Below are 26,084 nucleotides of genomic sequence, written 5' to 3'. Positions count from 1 at the left end.
TCCTGTTCTCCTTTTTTGTGTATTACCATCAGCAGCTGAGGTGCCACTGCCAATGCCCCCCCCCCCCCCCCCCCCCCACATCAGCACATTCCAAAACACTGACACTGTATCAGCCGGGACAGATTTTCGCAGTGAGGCACATGGTCTGCGAGCCGGCCGGACGGCCAGCCTCTGGGCCACATGCCCCCTGTGATTCTCACATTGCTGCACAATGACAGACTGGGATTACTGCCGATGCTGAGCCCCGGGGGGCTTCGGGGGCATTCATTCTCAAAGGGAATGTCATATTCACGCATAACAAGACCTCTACAGATGTAATCATGCATCGCCGTTTAATTCTCTGTGTGCCATGTTTGGCATCGAACGAATGTGTTGTTCAGTCTTCACCAAAATAACGCACCTGGTTTCACCTGCAGCGACGTTTGATCTTTACTCTAAAAGAACCAACCAGGTCTATTAAATATCAGTCAACCCTTAACAATAAATGATAGGTGACGGTTTCATTTAATTCTTAGTCTGTTTTAAGGGACAGAATTGTCTATTTTACAATAGGTGATAATAAGTGTGATTCCTGTGTGATTTTTTTCCCATTGTGTGCAGCACCAGCTGGAAAGAAACAAGGTCAGACAGACTGGAGTGGCCACAAACAGAGAATGAAAACAGATTCTCAGGCCGGGCAAACATTTGACCAAAATAGTTGTTCTGCTCTCCAAGAGCGGAGATCAGTGTTTGGTTCTTTCTATATTTAGCTCTCTTGTGTTCCTCTGGTGTGTGACAGTCACGGCGATAGAGCTGACGTCTCTCCTCTCCCAAGTTTTGCAAAAATAAACCGCTCATGAGTGGAAGCGACCCCAGTTACACTGTGGGCGAATCTCTGGTCGGGCTCAGTCTAAACTCTCAGGATTCTTTATTGTGTACAGCTCATGTATCAAAGACACTGGTCATCACAAGTTCAAATCGTCTGACTGTGCAGCGAAACACATCTTTATTGAGGGATGGGTACAGAACCGTACTGTAGGAATGCTTCACTTTATTGATCTTAGGTCAGTCTTCATACAAATGTTGGTGTCTTAATAAAGACATTTGCACATTTTGACAGGTAACTGAGTCAATCAACAGTCCAATAAGGCCATTACAGGGCATGACAGGAAATTACACGGCAGTGGTGATCTGAATTGTTCCTTAGGAGGCGTACAGGGTTGATTTATTGCATTAAAAGAACAGACTGAGACAATCGTAAAAAAACACAGCTGGATTATAATGAACTTTTCTAGATCTTATTTTGAAGACCTGAAGGAAACTTTATGGAGAAGGCAACGATAGCAAAACTGCTGAGAAGAATGTTTGGCTTGTGACATGTAAACGAAAACAGATGGCACAGCATTGTTACACTTTTATCCCCCAGGTTAAAAAATATATTAATAGAAACATTTTTTTTTAAAGGAAAATACTCCATTTAGAGTGTTCTTTGTGGTTCAAGGCAAGTAAGGCTTCAGAGTGATATTTTAAATCTATACTATCCATACTATTCTGTTTTGGTTCAAATTACCAGAGCAGATATTTTCCCCCCAGAGAATCACAACATGCAGGACACGTTAGTCTAAAGATCTAAGACCCCACCGACACAAATGTTACAGTAAAAACAAATAAAAACAAAATGGAGACAGTGGTTTTATCACGAATAGACACTAACATTTAAACCTGTGCCTACAATACTTGCACCAGAAACACTTAAAGAACGATTTGCACATTTGATGAGTGACTTGTTATGACGAGCAAGCAGGCGTGGCTCACAGTGTGACACTGGCTGTCGTGCTCCGTGACGTCAGCGCCCTAAAAATATCGTACCACACAAAGTAATCAGCAGGAGTGGATTAGAATACGGAGACACGTGTTTAAATGCTTCAAATGCAGCGTCATCGCTTTTTGCCTTGGTCACAAGATCTACATTACACAAAGTCAGCTGACAAAAAAACAACAACCTAGTAACCAAGGAGGCTTACTTCAGCTGAAGACAACACTGTATCATGTAATCATACTGCAAATAAGTGACAGGAGAGTGGATCAAACGGGATGTGGACTGTCATGGACAAGTCACAGTGTGATGGGTGGCAGAATACTTTGAGTTAGGATGGTTTGACTTAACTGCCCCAATCAAAGAAACATCGTGGTGTCATTTGAGTAGAAGCTCAATGTAAACCTTGAATTCAGGGATCTAAACTGGACAATATCTGTAAAATACTGGTCGACTGGTTGTCAGCCATTATCATCCATCTTAGAATACACTTTTAAAAGGACAAGAGTGAAACCTTGGCTGTAGGACTTCACTTAAGGCAATAACAGTCACTTCCAGATGGAGATGAAACTGTGTAGACAGAGGAAGGTCCCAATCCATCAAATATTCAGAAAACAATATCTGCTGTCGATAATAATGTACCTAATGCCATCATAACTCATGCAGCCAAAGCCTCAACCTGAACAGTGGCGCTGCCATGGTTGATAGTTTCATTGTTTATTTATCATTTATTACTCACTATTTTTGAGAACATCGTTGTTGAATTCTAAACTGAACAGGTGGCGATGATAGGATCGCTCCTCCCAACAAAAAAAGGAATACAGCAACATTAATAAGCAAAAAAACCAAAAACAAACAAACACATAAAAGGCTAAGTGGCCTCCACTACAATATAGTGCAGGGTTTTTTGTCCTTGAAGGGATTGTCTGAAGGAGGGATGCCCATGAGCAGAGGGTCATTTCTCGCGTGTTCACTGCAGTAGTTCATGAGATCCGCAGAGGCCTTGGATACCTACAGGAGCAACAAACAGAACCACAGGGGGGTTTGGGTCGGGGCTCGTGATTTCATGGCATCATGCTATCAGCCAATCCAATGGCAAACAGAACTGACATTTACGTAACTTTACGTAACTTTACGAAAAGAAGCTCAAAAAGCAGTGGTTTTCAAACTCACAGACACTTCTCTGACAAAACCCAGACAACTGGATTAAAAAAATGCTGAATTAGCTACTAGCAGTCCCTATTTGCAGCGATCACTAGATTACACTGACGCTGAAGAAAACTGAAAAAAGTGATGCCTCTCAGACAAGTTCTTGAGTTTACATCTTTTTTTCTAAAAATTCATAAGCAGATTTATGGATATTTAATCTCAATAGATATGAGATATAATTAGCAAATGTTCAGATTTGTCAAAGTACAAAAAAAGTATGATTTATAACCGATTGATCGGATGTTTGCTCAGAGCAGGAACAGCCAATCAGACATGTTATATAAATCCCTATTCTTTCATTAGTGTTATGTTAGCTGCCATAGCCATAATGATTTTACTTTTTAAAAATTGAATATATGAAGTTTACAACAATCTAATACATTTAAAATATAAAAACAGGGACAAAGATCAAAAATAACATGCACTGTTAAAAAAAAATAAAACACTGGAGCAAGGGTGAAATTCTGCTGTTGTTGGAGGAGGAACGTACAGTACAATAAGGTGGATTCAACTGCCATGATGACAAGTGCAGACGATGAAGATCACTGACAGTGTGTGCATGTTTATTGTTTGCACTGTACCTTTATCCTCTCAATGCTTGCTTCTATTCTTAGCTGCTGGACAATCCGCCGGGCGTGGGCGATGTTATTGGAACTGTGAGGCTTCGACGACATCTTGGGCAACGTGACGCTGCAAAGAAGAAGAACAACCGGGACACGTGTGAACAACGCTGAAGAGGATGAGGCATTGGACTTTACCATCGGGTCTGCACTTGGATCAAAGATGGAACAAGGCCTAAACACAAATCATGAATGATGCAAATAAAACGTGGATGTGAAGCTACTGAGATCAGGCTTTTGAGATATTTTCAGTACAGTAAAAAAAAACAACCAACAAACGTGTCAAACAGGGAATTCACATCCGTTCTGTCTCTACAACAGGAAAAATAAACTTTTTCTTTCAGATTACAGGAAGAAGTTGGTTGTGACGGAGATCAGCTATCAGATGAAATCAGATGAGAGAATCAGCAAAGAATACAGGAGCGTGAGGGAATAACATTGTTAAACCAGTAACTGATTTAACCATTCACATGTTGGTATAATGCGGGTCAACGACTATTTTCCTTACTTCCTCTTCTTCTGCCTGGTTGTTACCAATAGTGACGTCATCGGCATGTTTTAGCTATGGCTGTGCTCCATGTGAACAGAACGCTCATGCACATCTTTCAGTTATTAGTTCAGTGCAAATTAAAAAGAATACACAAAAAGTTGTATGATGCGATGCCACATTGTTTAGACTGTGTATACACAATCTGATAGCTGCACAACTGTGACTTGCATGTTGGTGCTATGATCCCACTTCCTGCTAATCATTTACAGGCTGCACGGGAACAAGCCCCGACACATCCACCGGTGCATGTGGAGATCAGACTCCTGCGTTGTCCCTCGTGCTCTTGCTTCCGTTTTATTGCCACTGGTCCACTTCTCACACAAACGCGTATTTCCTGTAATGTTTCTGCAATAAAACGCACACACACACCTGTGCTCTTGTGATACAACATTTCTCAGCAGGGAACAAGGAAGCAACAAGAGAAGTTTCTCAGAAGCTTGTTGTGAAATTAACAAAAAAATTGGCTGCAGGTTCTGGATCTTATTTCATAAATGAAAATGAAGGTTTTCTGCCATGATGCTAATTGTTTGATCTGAATATTTTTAGGATGTTCCCAGGGACTTTTTCTTTTTTGGGGTGTAACCTTGAAATTTTTCTGCATAAATGCTCCAAATATTTCTTTCAAATTCTAGGTGCACACAACTCAGTGACAGTGTCTCACATGCATGAACTTAGAAAAGCCTACAGCAGCCCTACACCATTTTTATGTCGTTTATTTTGTTCCATCCTGTCTGCAGCCCGCTCACCCTGCAGGATGTAGTCTGTCAAGACAGCCTCTGATGCTGCAGCTGGATCACACAGCTCTTCATTTGTACTGAGAACAAACAGCAAGGGAGGAGTAAAGACAAAAAACGGAAATGGGAAGGGTAGGAAATTTTCCCGTTTCGGACCTCTTCTTTGGAGCGCCTGATTAAAGAGAGTTTCTAAAGATCTTAAGATAAGCAATTGCTCCGAAGGAAGCACGGCCAGTGGTGACTCAAACAGCCGAAATGATATTGATAATATGGAAGTATGACATGAAAGGGGTTATGCGTTACAATGCAAGTGAACAATCATCCTAAGGAAACATGCTCAGTTTAGTCATAGAGGCGAGGCACCAGAGATGGAGAAAACAAAATCCTTTCATCCACGTGAGTGCTGTATTCCCTCATGCAGTCTGGAAGGGGTCTTAAGATGAACGTATGCAGGCTGTGGTTCCAACATCCCTTAAGTTTTAAGTGATTAGACAATGATGACATTTTGATTAGCTTGCAAGACATGTTTCTTTAGATGTTTCTGATTCTTTATTCAACCATAAAAATGGAAGTAAAAATAGTCGACAGGAGCCGGTTTCAGACTCAAAAGACCGATTCATGATGGCATTATAGTTTTTTTTCTTTCAGTGGTAAGTTCAGGCATGGGCGAACACCATGAAGTCAATGACTTTCTTGGAAGACAGGTTTTGTTTCTGCTGCCAGGTAAAGAATGCAGGCCTCCTGGCACTGCCAACCAAGCCACATTACATGGTTCATAACACGTGTAACATGCAAACACAGCACAAAAGCTGCTCATCAATTGCAACAGTGGAAAGAAAGCGATAATATGTGAAATACAAAGAGGCTGCAGTGACAGAAGAGCTGAATCTGGATTGAGACACTGGACACATCGGATGCTCTTCTGTGTCCCGGTGGGAGAGAAACCACCACGACCTGCGAGGAGAGGGTCACGTGATGGACGGAGCCTGAGGTAGCGTGTGCGAGCTGTTATTACAATGCAACAAACCACACTGGTTGTGGGTATAACTATGTTATTTCATTTCATATAATTGAATGTATTTAAGGAGTTTTTTATTGTAAGATATTACAATAGGAATTTTTCAGAGGAAACTGTTTGTTTGTTGTGGTTTAATAGTTGTTGTTTTTTTCTTCTTCACTCTGATATGTATCTGCAGACAGGCAATCTTACTAGAGCTGGTAGACGCAGATTCATTCACTATATCCTTTTTATTTATTTATTTTTATTAATTCTGCTTTCTAAAACCTAAACACAGGCAGGATGTTTTTCCCTTTGCTGTCGATCATTTTAAGAATTTTAAAGTGTGTTGTGTATTCACACAGATCGCCAGGGTAGTGAAAGATGCCCTTAATGCCTTTATCTGTGCCCATCTGTCATGTGACTGAGCGTGAAATGCAGGAGGGGGGAAGAAAAAAACCTTCATTTCACAGCTGTAATTTAAGATGAAGTAAAGACAGAATTGATGGTTTACTACTCGGTGGCGCCAAAATATCAGTTCAAGCAGCATGTGAAGTGGGAGAGAGAGGCGGGTCTTAAATCACACAGGCACTCACGAGGGATTTTTACAGGCAAACTATCCCAACTGAGTCACCTCAGTCCAACTGTGAAGCCCCTGTGATGTGCTGCCAGCTCCTACCAGCACCACCGGTCGACTGAAACTCTCTGGGGAGGCACCAGTGTGTGAGTGTGTGGCATTAAACACCACCATGTACATATAAGAGCCTTGCAAAAAATAAGTTACCTCCAAGGATCAGGGAAAAAAAAAAAGACCACCCCATCACAATACACACACATGCACACAGCAGCCAGGACCACCTACTGTACAGAGCAGCGAGGCCCCACTGCTGTACCTTACACACACAAACCCACCCACACACATGCCATTCATTAGCACTGTGTTCAAAGTCCCAGGAACAGGGAGCCATTATGAGTCAGTGCCATTAACACCAACACTCAGAGATGAAAAACTCAGTGTGTGTGTGTGTGTGTGTGTGTGTGTGTGTGTGTGTGTTGCACTGCTTCTGTACTGCAGCTCAGACCCCCAAAAAAGAGACCTCTTTAAATTTGCTGCTGACGAATACATGACATCCATTAAAGGCTCCAAGAGGAGTCGGTGCTGTCAACTGTGTGTGTGCGTGCGTGCGTGCGTGCGTGTGTGTGTGCGTGTGTGTGTGTGTGTGTGTGTGTGTGTGTGTGTGTGTTGCACTGCTTCTGTACTCCAGCTCAGACCCCCAAAAAAGAGACCTCTTTAAATTTGCTGCTGACGAATACATGACAGGCTCCAAGAGGAGTCGGTCCTGTCAACTGTGTGTGTGCGTGCGTGTGTGCGTGTGTGTGTGTGTGTGTGTGTGTGTGTGTGTGTGGGGGGGGCCCTTCACAGACTATCTGAGGCTTCTCAGCCTGCACTACCAGCTTTTGTAATAAAGTAGCCTTACTGAAATAAACTGCTTCAGGGCTTCAATGTTGTCGGCTGCACTTCAGACTTGACTGACGCAAGGTGATGAGAGGTCGGCTAGAGGATCACGCTCTTTCCACATTCTTACCCTTCCATTTAGTTCAACCCAAAATGACAGATCAGTCCTTATTCTCCCAAACCCTCCTTTGGCTTGAAGGACTATAAAACATGGTAAGTTGGCACCTTTAGTTCAATTTTAAGGGGGAAAACGATAATGGACACAGATTATTTTTCTGCAGACATCCATTAAAGGCTACACGAAGAGTTGGGCTCTCTTACTTCAGTAACTAGAAGAGGTCGTATGCAGTTTAAGGCTGAAATAATGCAGGGAAACAGGTTCACGCAGGTTCACAACAACAAGGAGGAGCAGCCACGGTCACTTGAGGAACGAGAAGCTGCGTGCAGACAGGCTGCATGTTTCCCACCTTCTCAGCAACGTAACAGACTTTACCGTGTCAATGTTGTGTGGAAAACTACCTGCACCATGTGCAGAAAAGAAATCAGATTGTGGCTGCAATTATCATTCACTGACTTCTGTTTTAGAACGGCGAGAGTTTGTCTGGTTGCACTGTTGTATTTCTGACAATACAGCCGCTCGAGGAGAGTTTGCTGAATCTGAAAACACTACGTATAATAACTTTTAAGTGTGTTACTGTAGATGCAGTCAGAGATTGTAACCCTGCAGATATAAACGATCATGTACGACAACAACTTCACTTGCTTATCTGCAAATAAAAGGTTCTCTTCTGGTGCTCATGTTAAAAAGGCCCTGAAATATCTACAACCTGGCGTCTGTCTGATTTTATACACCAGCTGACAAGAGCAGGAAAGTGAATTGTGGAAAGGCGATATTTGGTGTCTAGACAGATGTCTGATGCTTTCAACAAAGGAGAGTTCAAAGACCCGGGCCCCAGCCACAAGCCAGTATATGAGTTGTTCTCCCTGAGTTGTGTACCCGCACACACACAGACACACACACACACAACTCTGTAGTCTCTCTCATGTACACCCCTCCCCCTGCACACTCTCTCCATCTGCATGCAGGAGTTTCCAAGTCTGCAGGCGAAGCTAAAAGTAGCCGTCTCATACTTTCTCGCTGCCAGTCAGCACTTTCCCAGCCAAGTGAAAAACCGTCTCCTGCTCCACCTAAAACATGACCCCCACACTTCAGTCCGTTGCTCCTCAGATGGGATCAGTGTCACTACACAGTCCCCCGTTCCCGCTTTCATATAAACACCGACTTGTTCTCACCTGGTTCCTCTGCTTATCAAGCTCAATAATACACATCAGTCATCAGTCCCCGTTGCTGAGCAAAGTGGGATTGTGTGTTTACGAGCCAGAGGGAGACACTCTGTCTGTTGAGTTTCTGGGTCTGCGAAGGAGTGAGGGTGAGGCAGGGAGGAGATGGTGGAGTGTTGGCTCGTGCTGTGAGAACCACCAGAGCAACAGCGCTACTTTCCCACCAGAAAAAAAAAGGAAGGAGTTGCTGTTGGGCACTGGTTTCTTTGGCAGCTGATGTCATGCAGTCGATACTGCAGATATCATGATGATTTTATCTACCAAGATTAGTTGAAAACCACAGAGACTGAAGGAAATGGAGCCTCACAGGCCACTTGTCACACACAAAATCTATTTCCTTCCCCAAAACAGAAAAAACAAAGAATGAATCATTAATAAAAGACCTGACTCCACTTTTCAGCATAACAGAAAATCGTTATATTAGCTTGGTTGTTACCCTAAAAAGAAAACTGTCATTTTCTGAGGGGCTGTACGTGAGGACGCAAATGTCGCTTCTCTGGAACTTTTCCTGTCAGTCACCTATTAAAATGTCAGTGTCCCCATGTGAGAATACAGCAGGAAAATCTCTGGAAGATTCACGCCGAGTGAGTGGGCGCCACCCGTCGCCTGATTGTCCCGGAAATTTCCCTGCTGTTGTGAACACGTCTGATTCGGGCAATTTCCCGATGCATTCTTCATATGTGAACGGCAAACTCTGGAAAATGTTTGGACAAACTTTTTGGGACATTATCCAGATTGCATGTCTATAAACAGCTTAAGAGTAGTAAAGGCACTGTAAACAAGATCTTCAGGTTTATGATCTGCATGCAAGTGCAGCCCACAGTGAAGGACAAACAGCAGAGAGAGGCAGAAAAAACTGTGTTCTGTCAAAGGAGCTGTGACGGGACCGAGCTGCAGCACCACCCCAGAGCTCAGCGGCATGGCCACGGAGATAAGTGAGGCTGAAACCACCCCGCCCAGCCCAATGGCTGCACACTCGGTACAGTACAAAGGGAATACTTGGAAATTCAGTCCCCTCTATGCTGGTCTGCAGCACTGCTTGATGGTGATTGGCTGAGGGATATCCATTATTCCTGTGTAAGCAGATGTTTCCAGGAAAAGCTAAAGGAGTTTTCAAAGGTTCATGGAAAATCGCAAATGGTTAAACATGTGGCACTATTAGCAACAATGTCATTTCTGTGTCACCATGAAGAAAACATCCTAACCCCCTCGACATTAACTTCTCAGAATGTGGCAAACTGCACAGTCCTGAAGTTCTGTGGCTCAACTGTAACACAGTCGCTGCAGTGTCTAGACAGAAGACTAGACTCGACTCATTTCTGCAGGATTTCTAAATCCTAAATTCATGTGCAATTACTCGGGGCTCATTCCTGCCCAAACAAACTATGAATGATTGCTTGTTTCAGGCTCAGACTAGAGGGCTGACGGGTTTTGCTGCAGGAATTACAAGCCAGCCCAGTTTATTAAGAACTCAATTATAAAAAAATACTTGGCAAACAAAAAGGAAAAGTCGCATGTCAAGTTAGATAAGGTGAGACATCCATGTGATAGTAAGCTAATCGGTGTCCTTAAAACACGATGATATTCAGAGCAGGATTGCGTGAACGCGACTGACTGCACATTCAGTGGTTGGTACAAGACTGAAGAGGAGCAGCGTGTGTGTGTGTGTGTGTGTGTGTGTGTGTGTGTGTGTGTGTGTCAGGGACAAAACGACAGATAATAGTGATAACACAGTGACCTGAGAAGTAACTCTCTGAGGGAGTTCACATGGTGAAATATGACAATCTCCACCCTGGCAACCACTAATTAGATTCCACTCCTCACACAGCACAATACACACACACACACACACACACACACACAAACACACACACACACACACACACACACACTTCTGCTTGACTAATATTGCTGCAAGTGAGACTTGCCGCTTTGATGATCTTTTATTCAATTATAAACAAATTATGGACAATCATTTTCAAAGGATTTAAACATCACAAAATGTGGATGCAGACGCTGGCAAGTTTCAATTATTTGCATTTATGGGACATGGCCATTCATTTTGATACTTTCTTTTAAGCATCTGCAACCAACTTCTTATTTCCATTACCAATTTCTGCTTAGTTCATTGTCTGGTTTATGAAATATGAGAAAATAGGGGAAATCCCATTTTCACAAGGTGAAATCTGCAAAGTGCTTCTCTTGTCCGGGCAACAGTTGAAAAACCCAAACATATTCAGTTTGCCATCTTATCTGACAAAAAAATTATTCAGATTTAAGAACCTGGAATCATAATTATCAAAATAAAATCATAAATCATATAAATCATTTAAAATTTGACATAAAGTGAGAGTACATTTTCTGTTGATCCTCTGATTGAGGTAATTGAGTAATCTTATTAGCTCTGATACAAAATCCTGTGCAAATGTTTGACGCAGTTCAAGTTCCATTTCAGGGGTAGATCTGCTGTTTGAATAGAAATGCTTTAAGATGGTATTTGTCCATTTCAAAAATATTTAAAAAATGTTGTCCTGGTTAAAAAAAGGCTTTTGAACTGCTGAGAAGGCCATTTCACACAAGCAGGGTCAGCCATGTTGTTAGCTTATTGTTCAGATTGAAAATGATCCGTTGTGTAATCCTAAATGTGGGTGCAGTGTGGTTTAAATGTTAGGGGGAATGTAGTGTAAGTGTAGTGCAATAAGGTGAAGTGAAGGTCTAATGGACACCTGCAGCAGGTGAGTGTTTTGTTGTTTTTTTTGGGGGGGGGGGGCAATGCATAACACTGAACTCCTTCACGCTCAAGAAAATTTTTTCTAAATACATGTTAAAAGAAACACTTTACCTACTCCCCTTTTTTCTAACGTTTTGCAACATAGTATCACTGCAGCATTTCATTAGAAACTAAGTATTTTTACACCACAGACAGAAGAACGCTGGGCTGCGACTGAAGCAGCCTTTCCTATCATCAGTGCAGTTAACGATGCTGTGCATGTTTGGATGACACAGATGCAAGAGACACACAGGAGGGAGAAGAAAAGTGTGAAAGACAGACATGTATCGTAACATGGACAAAGAAAGAGCGGCCCAGAATGAGAGCAAAGGGCAACAACAATGTCCGGAAGATTTTTCTCCTTTCCTTTGATGCAACCGTCAACTGAATTCCTGGCATTCCTTCCACAGGAGAGGCTGGAGATGACAAGCCAAACTATGTCTGAGACCTTGTTGATGCTCAACAAGTGTTCAGACAAAACTGTCTCTCGTGGCTTTGAGCACAGGAGGGCAAAAGTCTTGGAGCAACATCAACAGACACAGTGGGCAGCCAGCGCCTCAATGATATCATTGGAGTAACTGCACTAAAAATAGCCAACAGGTCTGTGTTGTTGCTGGCTACTGTGGGTCTGCTTTCACCTCAGAACTACTCCCAGAAATAGCTAGTAATACCAAGCCGCATGCCAGCTGGGTGTCATCCAGACTCGCAATGTCTCTGCAGTTTCCACTGAGGAGCCTGTGAGCCACTGGTTCCCCAGTAATGGGCCATTATCACGGCCGGAGCAGCCCAAAACAAACAGAGGCCTATGACAGATAATGCCCTTCAGACGTCACTGCAGACGCACAGAGGGTGACATGCAGGAGACACGGGCGACCTAGGCAGAGAGGCTGCCAGGCAGCGTCTCTCTCTGCTCTGCCCTCGGAAAACAAACAGCATTGTTGTGCTAAAGCTGCACAAAAGAAAGCTTAGTGCACGCTGAGTGGAGCTTGCTGGAAATGGATGCAGGGAAGGAATGAATGGTGGGGCAGAGAGAGAGAGAGCGCTGTAGGAAAAAAAGACGTGTGCTAGTGACTGAGGGAGCGATAAGAGTGTGTATGTATATGTGTGTGTATGAGAGAGAGAGAGAAAGAGAGAGAGAGTTCAGCTGGAGAAAGCAAGCTGTGCAGCTGTGTGTATGTTGCTTTTGGTCGCATGCCAAAAATCTGCAGCCGGCGACAGGAACGCAGTAAAACTTAAAGCTATTGTGAGCACTTTTGCCTTTCGCCCTCTCTCTCTCCCACCCCTGAAAGCTACTATTCATGACGAAGGCACGGAGATACTACACAATGGATCTCCATCTCTGGCCCAACACTGCCCTGCCTATATGGAACAATAAACAAACGCAGTCAGTCTTTCCAACCTCTCCACCCCTGAGCTGGAACTGACTGCATGTACGTTGCCGCTGCAGTGAAGGTGGAATAGAGGAGGCCAAAGGTCTGTGGAGCTGGTGGTTGGGCCAGTATGCAGCCCCTCCTCCCAACTGGAGCCGAAGTAGGAAGTGTTGAACACCAGCGTACATGGATGGAATTACTGATAGTGGCTCGTACGTCACATGGCTCATTAGAAAACAACACGAAGGTCATAAAGATGAGTTTGTTTTTCAACCAAAGCGGAAATAGTTTTTGTCAGAAGGTGACACAAATGGGGCCGGGGTGTGTGTGTGCATGTGAGACTAAAGATTAATTGTGATTGTGCATTTGTAGGAAGGTGCAAAGCCTATTTTTAGGGGAGATTTTCATGTGGCTTTCATCATATTGAGACAATATGCTGTGTTGGGGAAAAAATCATAATGACACAGAGTAAATCAAAGATAATGACAGAGTGTCACAATCTTTGTCTATTAAATACGATGAACATATGTTTAATGTCACTCCTCCAAATAGACAAAATAGATTATAGATTGTAATACCCAAGAGCCAAGTGAGGAAAAAAGACAGTATTAGGAACAATAAACCCAACGGCAGCTACCAACCCTGTCAAACAGGACACAGGGATTAGTGATGGAAAAATGTAGGCTGTGTTAGAGAGAGAGAAACAGGGAGGGAGAGATAGAGAGAGAGAGAGAGAGAGACAGGGAGAGAGGGAGAGAGGGAGAGAGAGAGAGAAAGAGAAAGAGAGAGAGAGAGCGAGAGAGAGCGAGAGCGAAAGAGAGCGATCAACAGAATTTCACTTTTCTTTCCATGAAGTTGTGAGAATCCCAGTCTGGGACATCCCCAGGAAAGTTTCAAACGAAAGATCCTCCATGCTACAGCCGTCGGAGGATAGACAAAGGTGTGAAACTGTGAAATTGACAAATACCAACGTAAAGCATTTCTATAGAAACAGCAGAATAAGAACAAGCACTCTGGCGGAAATGGAGCTGCATTTAACATTTGCACATTATCTTTTATGATAGATCTGAAACAATTCCATTGATCGGATGATCAACAGAAAAAATATATCTTGTTTGTCACACTGTATCAAGTTCGTTGCAGCTGCTAAGGAGAAAGAATCCAAATTAATGGATGTGACCCATAAATGCAAATAAGTGAAACTTGCAAGCATCCACACCTCAGATAGACTATCTCCTGTTGCACGACACATCAGTCAGGATTTTGCCACCGCATCATTAAGTCGGAGGATATCCGAGAAGCTGCGCTTGGTCCAGCGTGTCGCTCTCAGGGTGAAATTTATTTCTCCACACACTGTTGACCCTTGACCTCGCAGGTCACAGTTCAACAGGCTGGCGGAATTGTGTGAATATTATTTCCTACTTTCATCTCTGCATTTAACATAAATAAAGAGGTGGGGGCAGGTGGGTGAGAGGGAATAAGGGATCACAGGAGAGAGGATATGAAAGACACTTTACATTGAGGGGGAACTGGGGCTCATCTAATAGTTTGAGAGTCTTGAACTAAATTTAGAAAGACAAAACTCTAAGACAGTGAGTAACAGGTGGGTAGAACTGTGCTGCCTCTCAAATGTGACATCTTGGTACTTTAATCATATCTTAAAACAAAATGAAAAAGAAGCAGCTCCAAAGTGCCGTCCTCCAGCCTACAGGAAGCATGGGATCATTCTTTAGGTGTGACGAATGATGGGACAACATGGTCCAGTAGTTTATCTGCAGCACTGACTGCTCACAGTTCAGGACCAAAACCATCCACAGTATCTGCCAGTGAGAAGGGACTCTTCTGAACAAACAAGGACAGGAATGACAGGCATGTGGATAGTGGACAGATTACTGCATGTGACCATACTCAAGACCAGTAGCATGAGAAGAAACGCACGCACGCACGCACGCACGCACACACACACACACACACACACAGACAGACAGACAGAGGGGGAAGTTACTACAGAAGCAAACAAATAGTGCTGATGCCAGATTTCTTGTTTTATTGTAAAAAAAAAAACTGCAGCAGTCACTCTGACAACTGCACATTCATGATCATATTGTACTGATGCAAACGATAATAGTGATATTAGGTCAGCAGATTAATGAATAAGATAATCATGATCCTCTCATGAGGCTGGAACACCTTAAACACCTATAAGAATAAGATTTTTTTCATAGAGTTTAGTTTGAGTTACTAATCTATCATTTTTAAAATTGAAAAATAAAAATGATAAATAAATTTAATAAAGATATAAGTTTCTGTGTTGAAGTGAATAAAGCAATCATTGTTCATTTAAATCTGCATTATTTTCGCCCCCTTTGATAATATCATAACATTTTATTTTATTTATTTATGATGCTAAATAAACAACAACAACAGCATAATATCGTCATCATATATCAGCCATCTGCTACCATATTCTCGGCATCAGCCAATGAAAACCTTGTATCAGTCGACCACTGAACAGCATAAGCATAACGCTTGTTCGTATCTATCAGGCCAAGACTTTACTCTCACAATAAACTCTGCGAGCATTTACTGTGCTTCTGTTTCCAAGGTCAGGTGACAGGTTTTATGATCGCTTTAAGAAGGTCTCGGTCAGTGCGGAGCGGGACGAGGGAATAGGTCGGGACAAAAGGGCCAGGACCGGAGAGAAACAGACTCAAACTAAAGCAGTTGCAAATTAAATGGACTTCTGTGTTATTGTTCAGACTTTCAAGCAATCAAATTTTTGTTTCTGGAAAACCCAGACGCACGAATACATTCATGATTCCTTTAAGCAGCAGAGAAATAAGATATCTTGAGTGGACTTTAACTTCCTAGTTAGGGTCAAGCACAAAAAATGTACTCAATGGTATAACTTATTAGAAACTCCCCACCCACAGTTTTGTTTTTTTTAAGCTGTGAGCAGCTCCATGATTTCATATTTAGCATGAATACTGTCTAGTTTGAGTAAAGTTTTCCACTTTTTCAGGGTGAACACATGACATATCAAAACTGGCTTAAATCCATACATATAGTATGAAATCGGATCCTAGCCCCGGCTTCCTAAATACCCACTTCTTTCAAACTCCAAACCTACGGTTTGTACAGGCTTACCATAGCGCCTGACATTTATGTGTACAAATCAGTGAAGTACCCCTTTAAATTTCACAAACGCTGCATTACAACAAACGCATGAGAGGATTTCATCACTGCACAAAATCCCTGCGTAACCCCACAAACATAGCTGCAACAGTCTTGCCGTCAATCAGGATGTTGTGCTCGTTACATTCAGTCCAGTGTGATTACAGGGTGAAGAGGAACTTTCAGTTTTGCTTATGAAATAATTGTCTGACTTTCAGACAGAAGACAGAGGGTAAAGGGGAGAGAAGAAGAAAGAAAGAAATTGCTTTCATGGTATTATTTAAAATGTTTAAGTATATTCCTGAGAAAATACAAATCACTAGAAATGACATTAAAGCAACTCTGATCATTTAACTTATAGAATCAGCATAGTTACAGGACACTTAAGACATGAAGGTTCAAGTTCTCTCAGACAGACTCATTCACATACACACAGCCAGATTGACTTACATTCCCCCCCACCCCCCCACCCCCCCCCCCCACACACAGGGGCCTGAGTTACTATTAATCACAAGCCACATGAATGGCTGCCCCTCCTTCCAATCACTGCGACTCCGTTCATCTAACAGTTTCAAAGACATGTCGGGTGGAGGAAGAGGCTCACACTGTGGGTCACACTGCGGCCACTTCCTCTGCAGCCCCCACTGAATCCCTTCAGGAGAGATGTCCGTCTCCTTCTCGTCCTCCCTCCGTCTCCCCTTTACTTCCTCCCTCTCTTTGTGTTATATATATCAATTTCTCAGCACAAGTAGGTCACTTGGGTACACCTCTCTCAATCACTGCAACCCTGCTCATGTCCATCGTCTCAGCACAGAACAGCTCACACAAGACGATGCACAGAAAGCTGCTCAGCCAAAGTGCATCTTGCTAAACCGTGTCACAACGACAGTTTAAGTAGAAATCCTTCAACAAAAAGGCTGCTGTCTTAAACCAAGAACTGCACAGTGATATAATCCCCGCCCCCAGAATAGAGCCAGTATGAAATGTCTGAATTGCAGATTATCCAACTGATTACTCCCGGTGAGAAAAAAAAATATTGCACACTAAGATAACCGTCTAGTTTTCCCATTAGACGCTCGTGGAGAGGGAACATAGACTATTTGTTCAGAGGGGTAAATGCACAAGGAGCCACTGTACAAGAACCATTCCAGGACAAAATGTGAGTCCTTGTTCCAAACATGCACCAGAAAAGAGTGAGTAAATCATAGTCAAACAAAGCCTTGGAGTGCTTTGAAAGTGGGTAAGTGTGAAAGAGGCACCTGATTCCAGCAGAAGAAGACACATTGAGTTCGGGAACGAGGAGACAGGCAGTGATTGTGCGTCTCTTGGACACCTGTCTCTGCCTGTTTCAGACAGAGGAACATAGTGGGGCATCGGCCAAAAACTTTGAGGCCCCGGGACTTTAAGGAGACAAAAAGAGGAGCTGGTTCCTTCTTCTATGAGACGCAGCACAGACATGTGTTGATGCGCAGCCGTATGATACAGGTGTCGAGTCCCATTGGCTTCAGAGAGGACGCAGACACACTGGTCTTTGTTTGAGATGCCAGTAAAGTTCCCCAAAGACTCATAAAGCTCTAAAGAAATTAAAGAATCCATCAAAGTGACACTGTCTCTCCCCGAGCTCTCTCTCTCACTCACAAACAGACACACACAGACACACACAGACACACACACACACACTCTCACACACACACACAAACACACACACACACACACACACACACACACACACACACACACACACACACACACACACACACACACACACACACACACACACACACACACACACACACACACACACACACACACACACACACACACACACAGAGGAATTGACATGCTGATTCCACTATGAGCGTAATGAATGATTCATTTTTCTCTCCGGACTTTAACTTGAAATGCTTCTGCAGCTTCTTTAACTTTCCTCCTGTTAGTTTGACAGCACCACGTGTCAACATGCAACACATTACAACACCTTGAAGGTACTCGCATCGATTCCTGTTGCTGACGCTCTGGTGGCCGGACTCCTTCTCGCCCTTGGACAGGATGTGCCCATATTTGGGCGACAGTCTTATGAAATGCTCTGTATGTCAGAGGAAATAATCATGCTGCAAGCGAGGTGTCCTTGACAAAAAGGTGTGTCTTCCTGTGAGTGGGAGTAGAAACCTCTCTTCCCAATCCGACCAGACAGGACTGGCTTTGCATAACGTTTCTACAACATCGCCCTTGAAATACTGCAGGGCAATCACATGTGCCGTCAGTCCAGTATGTGTTCAACATAGCAGAGCCTTTCATAGAAGTTAGTTTTAACTTACTGAGAAAAGAATGCATGGCCAAAAGCAAACGCACAGGGTGGATTATATCATGAAATCAATGGGAAAATCACTGATTGGATATTTCCAAGAATCTGCTTACAGTCAGTCTTTAATGCTAATAAATAATCTCACATTTTGTTTTTCTGGGCTGTGCTCATAGTTAGCTAACAGATAACAGATTATTGGGCCCCCCACAACCCTCACTGGATGAGAGCTACAGCTGATAGATGGATGGACATCTGTACAGGGTTCTTACATGTGTTTCTCTTTATTCCTGATCTTTAAAAAGCACAAATATAAAATACTATAAAGTTAATTCTTCTTCTTCTTCTTCTTATTATTATTATCATAATGAGCATAACGTCAAGCATTGTAGCTATAGGTAGGTTGCCAACAAACAGCAGATCATCTGTTTGTTAATGACGCTCTATCTAGTTACTATAAAGTCCTTCCAGTAAATAATACATACAGTTACAAGATCCACACAACACACACACACACACACACACAGAGAGAGAGAGAGAGACACTGACTCACGTCACAGGTGCAACATACTATATATATATATATATATATATATAACACACTCGCTCTCCCTGCAGGTTAAAGCCTCTTTCACACACTACATATGTTCTGTCCTGCTCATGAGAACAAATAGAAATGGCAATTTTAATAAAAGCTCACATGGTGATTGGACCACCTGGCAGAGCCACAGCGACAGATGGTGTCCACATGTGTCCACATGTGTGTGTGTGTGTGTGAGACCGGAAAAAAGATAAAGGCTTGTATAGGCCACACGGGAAAGTTGGCAGCACATGTGACTAATGTGAAAGATTTGACTCAGATTTAAAACCTAAACTGATGCCCCAGAGAACACTGAAGCACAATGTCACTGGTTTTCTTCTGTTACAGCAGAGACACTGAACATTTTTTTTACATCAGCCAGCAACTGGAGGGAGGCAGAAAGCAGTCAGAGTGCGCCACCATGTGGCAGGAAGAAGGAACTTTAGGTCTGTGGATTATTTAACTTCAATATCCAAAGTAGCCTGAACACAAGGTGCTTTGTTTTCAGAGTTCAGTGCTGCAGCAGACAGTGTTTTGCTTTGGGGTTCTTTTCAGCTCACCATTACTCACAAAATATGTGAGCACCAGTGTTTCTCTTGTTTCACCCTCAATTTATGTAAAGCAGAAAATCAGACCAAAAGGAGGAAATATATCCTCCTGTTGAACACTGAGGGAACTTTTTCATACTAGTCTTTTTGTTTTTTGAGAAAATGGGCAGTAATCCCCTGTCATGCTTTGGTGACAGACACTGTAAGTCAAACCTCTTTTGAATCATAGCCTGCAGCATGTGTGTGCTCCTGTCTCCCATGTGACCGAGTCAAGTTGAACAGCAGGTGGATGACATGGAGGCGTCTCTGCATGCGACAGTTTCAAGTTAACAATGGGCCCCAAAACAGACCTGCCATTGAACAGCTGATATATTAATAAGCTCTTCTCTCTTTTCACTCATTTACACATTATTCTCCTGTCTGACCCGAGCAAACAATATTGAAAAATGAAAGTAGGAAACAGAAGCAGCAGTGTGAATACTGAAATGAAAGATGGCTGAATTCCTTTTGTTGCTTCAGTTTTGGGGTCCTGGTGTTGTGTGTGCTGGCTCCCTGTCCCACTGTCATGGGTCACTTGTTAAGAACAGAACCATTGTTCATGTTAAAACTAAGTCGAAATGTCTTGTAAGAAATAGGATTTAGAAAAAAAACAGCGTTTCTTCACGTATAAGAAGACCACTATTGGATTTCTGCAACTACTATTATTAAAATTATTATTTAATCAGCATTTCAGCAATAGCTTGAACATAGGGAATGTTTTACTTTTTAACTGTCAGAAATTAAATTAGGGGATTTATTTTACTGTATACAAAGACTACTGATGTGGAATCATTCAATCTTGGGTTTAGATTTTTTTGATGGTGTGGATTGTGAATATGGACGGACCCTTGTCATAAACATATAAACATTCTAATTTGCATATACATTCTAGCAGCACTGTTTTTTTAACATTGATTTAAACAAAATTGGTGTGTCTAGGAGATGTTACCTAGAATCAAATTCAATTACAGGCCAATAACTGACTGCTATGACACCTTATTAAGTAATTACTGATTCCAGTGCCAATTCTTGGAATCTTATCATCAGGTTAATTTAGCGACAAGTCTGCCACAAACTTCCTCCTGTAAACTTCACACCGTGGACTTCTGTGTTAAAACCAACGAGCTGCCAGCTTCTCAGCTCAATGACTAACCTTGACAATTTGAGGGCGAGTTGCAAATCTAACCTCAGATCAGTGTCAATGAGAAACCTTCAACCTTGGACTACGTTTACACTCTGAACACACATATCTTATCTGGTCCCTCCTCTCTGTCCAATGGAAGTGGAGTGTGAACAGCCTTATGCTAACAGCAACCTGACTAGGAAAAAAAACTATCTTAGGTCTGAAATGTCAATAGGTGTTTCACCATTTGGTTTGTATTTATAGGATTGTTCCACAATGTGAAGCAAATTACTGTTTAAAGTGCTATACTGCTAGGCAGTATTAAAAAACAGGTCACTTAAATCATAAAATATATATAACAGACATTAACTACAGCTTAATTATTGTAGGTCACTTTGGACCAAAGCGTCTGCTAAATGAATGTAATGTAATGTAATAATTGCTTAAAACATATTTCTATAGGAAAAATCTTTTTAATGCCTGATTTTTGTTTTTATCTTATTTTTTCATGTTACCCTTTTTATTTTTGCTGTGTTGTTTATTCCTATGTGTTGAAAAGCACTTTGTAACCCTGTTTACGCAAGTGCTATAAATACAAAATTGTTTAATTTTTATTATTGCTATAAATAACGTTCAGTGCTTATGCACAGTTCTGTATTGATCTGCAGCTGAGAAAAAAAACTACCTGTTCACCTGAAATTCAAAAAAGAAAAGTAAGAAACTGAAGGTGGCGCTGTTGAGTTGTCCACTCCCACGTTAATCTGTTGTGTAAAATGCAAATAACAAAAATGTACTCTGACAGCTTCAGGCAGCATGGTTCTGTGATAACATGTCATGGGACCGTTGAACAAATGTCTGTCATTGATCATGACTGTTTGTAAGGTTAAAATATTGGGCAATTAATCAATAAGTCAAGCATAGAGAAATAAATTGACAACAACACTCATTTAGGTAATTGATTAGGACAAAATTTCAAAATATACACTGATTCCAAGTTCTTAAAAGTCATTTTTGTTGTTTTTCTTTACTCCACATCTGTATTCATTGAATGTTTTGGGTTGTGGGCTGCTAGTCAGACGAAACAAAGCCTTTGTCCAAAGCCTCAGCTTAACTCATGACAAAATAACAAACATCATGCAGAATAGTGTTACTTATAAGATTGATTTGGGAAAAAAGTCAATAAACTGGATGACACAGGACCTTAAAGACGAGACTGTGTTGCTGTGAATAGGAAGTTTCTCCTCCCACGTGGAGTTTGGATACTCATTGTTTGGGTGGAGACGTTTCTGCCTGTCAACCGTCTCCTCCGCTCAGTCAGACAAACACGAGTACAGAAGCTCTGCACCCTGCGTAAAGTTTGTGTCATGTCTAGTCTGTTACGTGCCTGAGCTAGAAATTAAAGGATAGACGGTGAAAGCAAATGCAGCAGCAACTCAACTGGGTTGTGAGGATGAATTAGAACCCCCCCAAAAAATCTTGACACATTTAAAGAAAATGAGGGGAAATTAGAGCTGCTGCATTGCCTTGCTTACCTAGCTGAGATGGTTGCTATGACAACGATTCCTGTTTGGTTTAGCGAATCAGAGGTTGATGTCAGCCTGATTAGTACAAATGCAGCAACAGTGCCTTGTTTCCTGAAGCCAGCAGTGAAAAATCCCCTGTAAAGTCTCATCCCTGCAGCCTCTAATTAAGATACAAATTAGCACAGACAAAAAAATGAATAGAAAAATTTTCTCTGAAAATATTTGTGGTTCAGGGAAGATATATGTTACTGAGTTGAGCAAATAAAAAAAAATATGATCCAGTCACGCTTGGTATTTCATGAAAGCAAGATATTGTGCTGCCAAGCCAACAGATGGGTGTGACTGTGTATCCATAATGTCACCACCACTCCTCCCAGTGCATCTGCTCCTGGGTAGGTTGGAATTCACGCAAACCAGGCACTGTAGGCCTTGTGACTACCAACACACACACACACACACACACACACACACACACACACACACACACACTTACTCGGCCCTTACAGTACATCTTTACAAACCTCTGGAGTGCTGAAAAATCATTTGTGAAGAGAAAGCAAAAATGGATGTAGTGGGGCTGTTGTTATTGCTTGTGTAGCTATGTGTAATATTCAAAAAGAATGGTATCATTTCATAGTGTCAAAGCATAAAGTCAAAATGTTTAGGTAAATAACAAGGGCTAGGACTAAATCTTCTTCACTGAAACAAATTACTGAAAAGATTTGGAAACATAAGGTTATTAACTGTTCTATAGGTTTGGACAATACGCACCAAAATTGTCTAAACTATCTGTAAATTTTCTGAAGAAAAACATCCATTGTAAACTGTTGATGGATAAAATAACCAAAACATAAAGAACTCTTGATGATTGATGATCTGCAAAGGTCCAACAGAAGAAGAGAAATTATTAAAGAAAATATAAACAGTTTGAACCATTAGAGTTCAGAAATCCATCTTGCAACGAAACGATACTTGACATCAAATATCTCATCAAGTTTTTATTTTGATTATATTTGCTCACTGAAATAAGAATTCGTCAATTTTAGATCATTTTATTTAGGTATATAAGAAAGTCTGTGAATTATTTGCTCACTTAAGCTAATAACTTAGTTTCTATATGAAATGTCAAAAATAATGAACAGTTCAAAAACTAGCTGAAAGTTTTACTGTAATATCACAACTAAAAAACATGTTATTGTCATTGAATACATCCTTTATCTATAACTGATTTGTGTACAATGTCACACAATTGTGAAAAATGTATGTTTTCAAAGCCCAAAGGGACGTCTTCAAATAGCTTATTTTATCAAAACTACTGTCCAACCCCAAATATTTATATTCATGAATTTACTGTCACTGAATAATAATTATAACAAATGAATGAAACCAATTGATCACTTTTCATTCAACAACTGACGTGATGGGCAACTAATCGTTTCAACTAAATCTAAATGGATTGAAACAACACCCAGCCCCATGCATGACAGAGGCGTCGGTGTTTCGATGAGCACGTGTCGTAAGAAACACGGACAGAGAGGTGAGGTGACAGAAGAAAGAGTGAGGAGAAGGTTCTCTTAGGAGAGAGCTGCAAACATGTACTCAAGAACATGTTCTTTTAGAAACATGTACTTAAGCTCTGCGTCCGTGTGTGTTACATGTTGAGAAAATATGTGAATTACTCCGCCCGGTAAGGAAGTAGCAGGGCCGCTCAGAAGACGCTGTGGCAGGCGCGCACAAGCACGTACACACACACACACACACACACTCCTATTTCAGCAAACTGTGTGCACTGAAAGACCTGCGGCCACATCCACTGACAGCACTATGAGGAAACAGCTCCTGGCTGGAGAGATGCTCTGACTGTGGCCACCGTCACGTCGTCGTCCGGCACCAGAGTCCACGTTTGTCGCCGTCAGAGCTGCAGATCGAGTTGGCCTGCATTCTGCGTCTGAGGAGATGCCTCCGGAGCAGCCTGTTGGCCGACGAGGCATGGCGCGGCATTGGCTACAGCTGCCTGCGCCACTTCCCACATGATCCCAACAGTTCGTCCATTGTTCCACAAGTTAAACTCATATAGCAGTGACGGAGGAAGGAAGATTTAAAAAATCAAACCGTCGGCTCAAGCCCGAGCTGGGTTTAGGGTTCAGGATGGGGACTTCCCTTTACATTTTTTTTATCTAAGCAAGACGTTGTTCCCGTCTCGACCACTTGGCCCCCCTCTCCTCCCGTTACTAATCAATATATATGCATTACACGTCACGTCAAATCCCGCAAGCTATCCTTGCTAATTTACTCACAACACAACTCCAACTAGCAAGACCAGCTATGGAAGCTGGTCGGCAGGGTTTGAAAACGGTCAAAGGTCACAACAGTCCTGCCTGGACATTACACCTGCACACCTCAGTGAGCATGATCCTACAGGAGCTGTGATCTATCAAGTAAAAGGAAATGGATGGGAAATTAAAAATTTCCTACTTGTATATGTTTTTATCAACGCAGGGGGGCTTGGTGTTCAATTGACTTGCACCAGTCTGCCTCATGTCCAGACCTGTTCACTGTCGTCATCATCATCATCATCTACATCTACATTTCTAGTATAACAGCGACAAACTGGATCATGAGTCAAATGTAAGCGAGCACCTACAGATGTACAGACACGGACACACTTTTTCTGTCCCCGTCTTGGTGTTTGTCGTCTCATCTCCCGCGACCTGCGAGGCCCTCGCCCGGCGGCCTGGTGTCTTGTCATGAAGCTGCCCGGTCCTTCACAATAACACCAAAACCCCTGTCACCAGCGTGGAGGCAGGAAGTGTGTGTGTTCAACCTCGAGCTCCCAGTGTGCGCAGCTGAGATCCACTCACATTGGATGGGCGCTGAGAGGAGGCTTTGATGGCAGTGAATGGGGTACTAATGAGTCGGGCCTTATCAATGGCCCATCTGTGTTCTGTCCTCCCCAATGGCCCGGGAGGGGGGACAGCGACAGAGCTGCTGATGCTCCATGTAAACATTTCAGCCACTTCCCTGTGGCGGGGCCTCCTCTGAGGCCATCACTCCGGCCTCATAATCTCATTTGGTTCAGCCTGGACAACACTCACAATGTTCCCCAGCTCTCTTATCTACTTCATAGTCGACAAATGTGGAGAGAGTGGCTGGTTTAAACAAATCTAAAAGAAAAAAAATGAATACAATTTTTAAAAAAAGGTAGAATTCTGTTCTGTAATAATCTATTTTCCAAAATAAGTCATGATGTGTCAAACACAGTAGGTGGGGCGAGGAACGAGGGGCAGCTCAGAGCTGAGTAAGACCTTCAGCTCAAGCTGTCACCTGTTGAACACCACAGATCACACAGAGTGTGTGCGTGTGTGTGTGTGTGTGTGTGTCATGTAACACAGCTGAGTGTTATATAAACGGGTGAACAGTGATGACAGTACAACGTGTCTCGTGGCAGAAGCGGACGGAGACCAACCGTTCACTCCAGGTGCACGTGACAGTGCGCGCGCTGGCGGGGGTCTTACCTGGCCGCGGTGGAGTCGCACGGTCGGGGTCAGGCCGCGTCTCCTCTTCTTCACCGAAGCCAAACTCCCTCCGTCAACAAACTGGGAGGAGACCTGTCGGCGCAGTGTCACAGCTCCACCCGTGTGTTTACACCACAGACACGGAGGGAAACGGGCTCCGCACGGACCCAACGGTCGACGTCAGGGGCTGCCGAGTCGCGCCGCTTTCACCTGCGCCGACGGCTCGGTGTCACTATTTAACTGTCGTTGACTTTTTTTGACCCCTTCTTCTTCCTTCTCAACGCGACCAGTCTCCCCCCTCGCCTCTCCTCTTCTCTCCTGTTCCTCCTCCACTTGAACGTTGCGCGACGAGAACAGCCGAACCTTGTCGAGAGGAGAGAGGCGGGCGTTCATCAGTGTCAAGCTAGATACCGCCGACAGCGACACTTCCGGAGACTT

The 26,084-nt window shown here is 42.7% G+C and overlaps 1 protein-coding gene across 1 annotated transcript; it reads right to left on the bottom strand.

Moving 5' to 3' along the window:
• Window positions 1-951: 951 nt before the first annotated feature.
• Window positions 952-26,079, bottom strand: gng12a (guanine nucleotide binding protein (G protein), gamma 12a). The gene is made up of 3 exons (XM_035635820.2): window positions 25,647-26,079; window positions 3,586-3,694; window positions 952-2,806 (listed from the first exon to the last, which is right to left on the bottom strand). The coding sequence occupies exons 2-3, from the start codon at window positions 3,676-3,678 to the stop codon at window positions 2,681-2,683; spliced, it is 219 nt and encodes a 72-aa protein (XP_035491713.1). The 5' UTR covers window positions 3,679-3,694; window positions 25,647-26,079; the 3' UTR covers window positions 952-2,680.
• Window positions 26,080-26,084: the final 5 nt, after the last annotated feature.

Source organism: Scophthalmus maximus, chromosome 5 (genome assembly GCF_022379125.1).
Source record: "Scophthalmus maximus strain ysfricsl-2021 chromosome 5, ASM2237912v1, whole genome shotgun sequence".
Classification (NCBI taxonomy): domain Eukaryota; kingdom Metazoa; phylum Chordata; class Actinopteri; order Pleuronectiformes; family Scophthalmidae; genus Scophthalmus; species Scophthalmus maximus.
This window is presented reverse-complemented; position numbering and strand designations above follow the sequence as displayed.

Excerpts from the sequence above, each read along its gene's own strand:
- gng12a (XM_035635820.2), bottom strand. The coding sequence starts at position 3,678 with ATGTCGTCGAAGCCTCACAGTTCCAATAACATCGCCCACGCCCGGCGG. Across the intron at positions 2,807-3,585 it reads CAAGCATTGAGAGGATAAAG|GTATCCAAGGCCTCTGCGGA; the intron begins GTACAGTGCAAA and ends TTGCTCCTGTAG.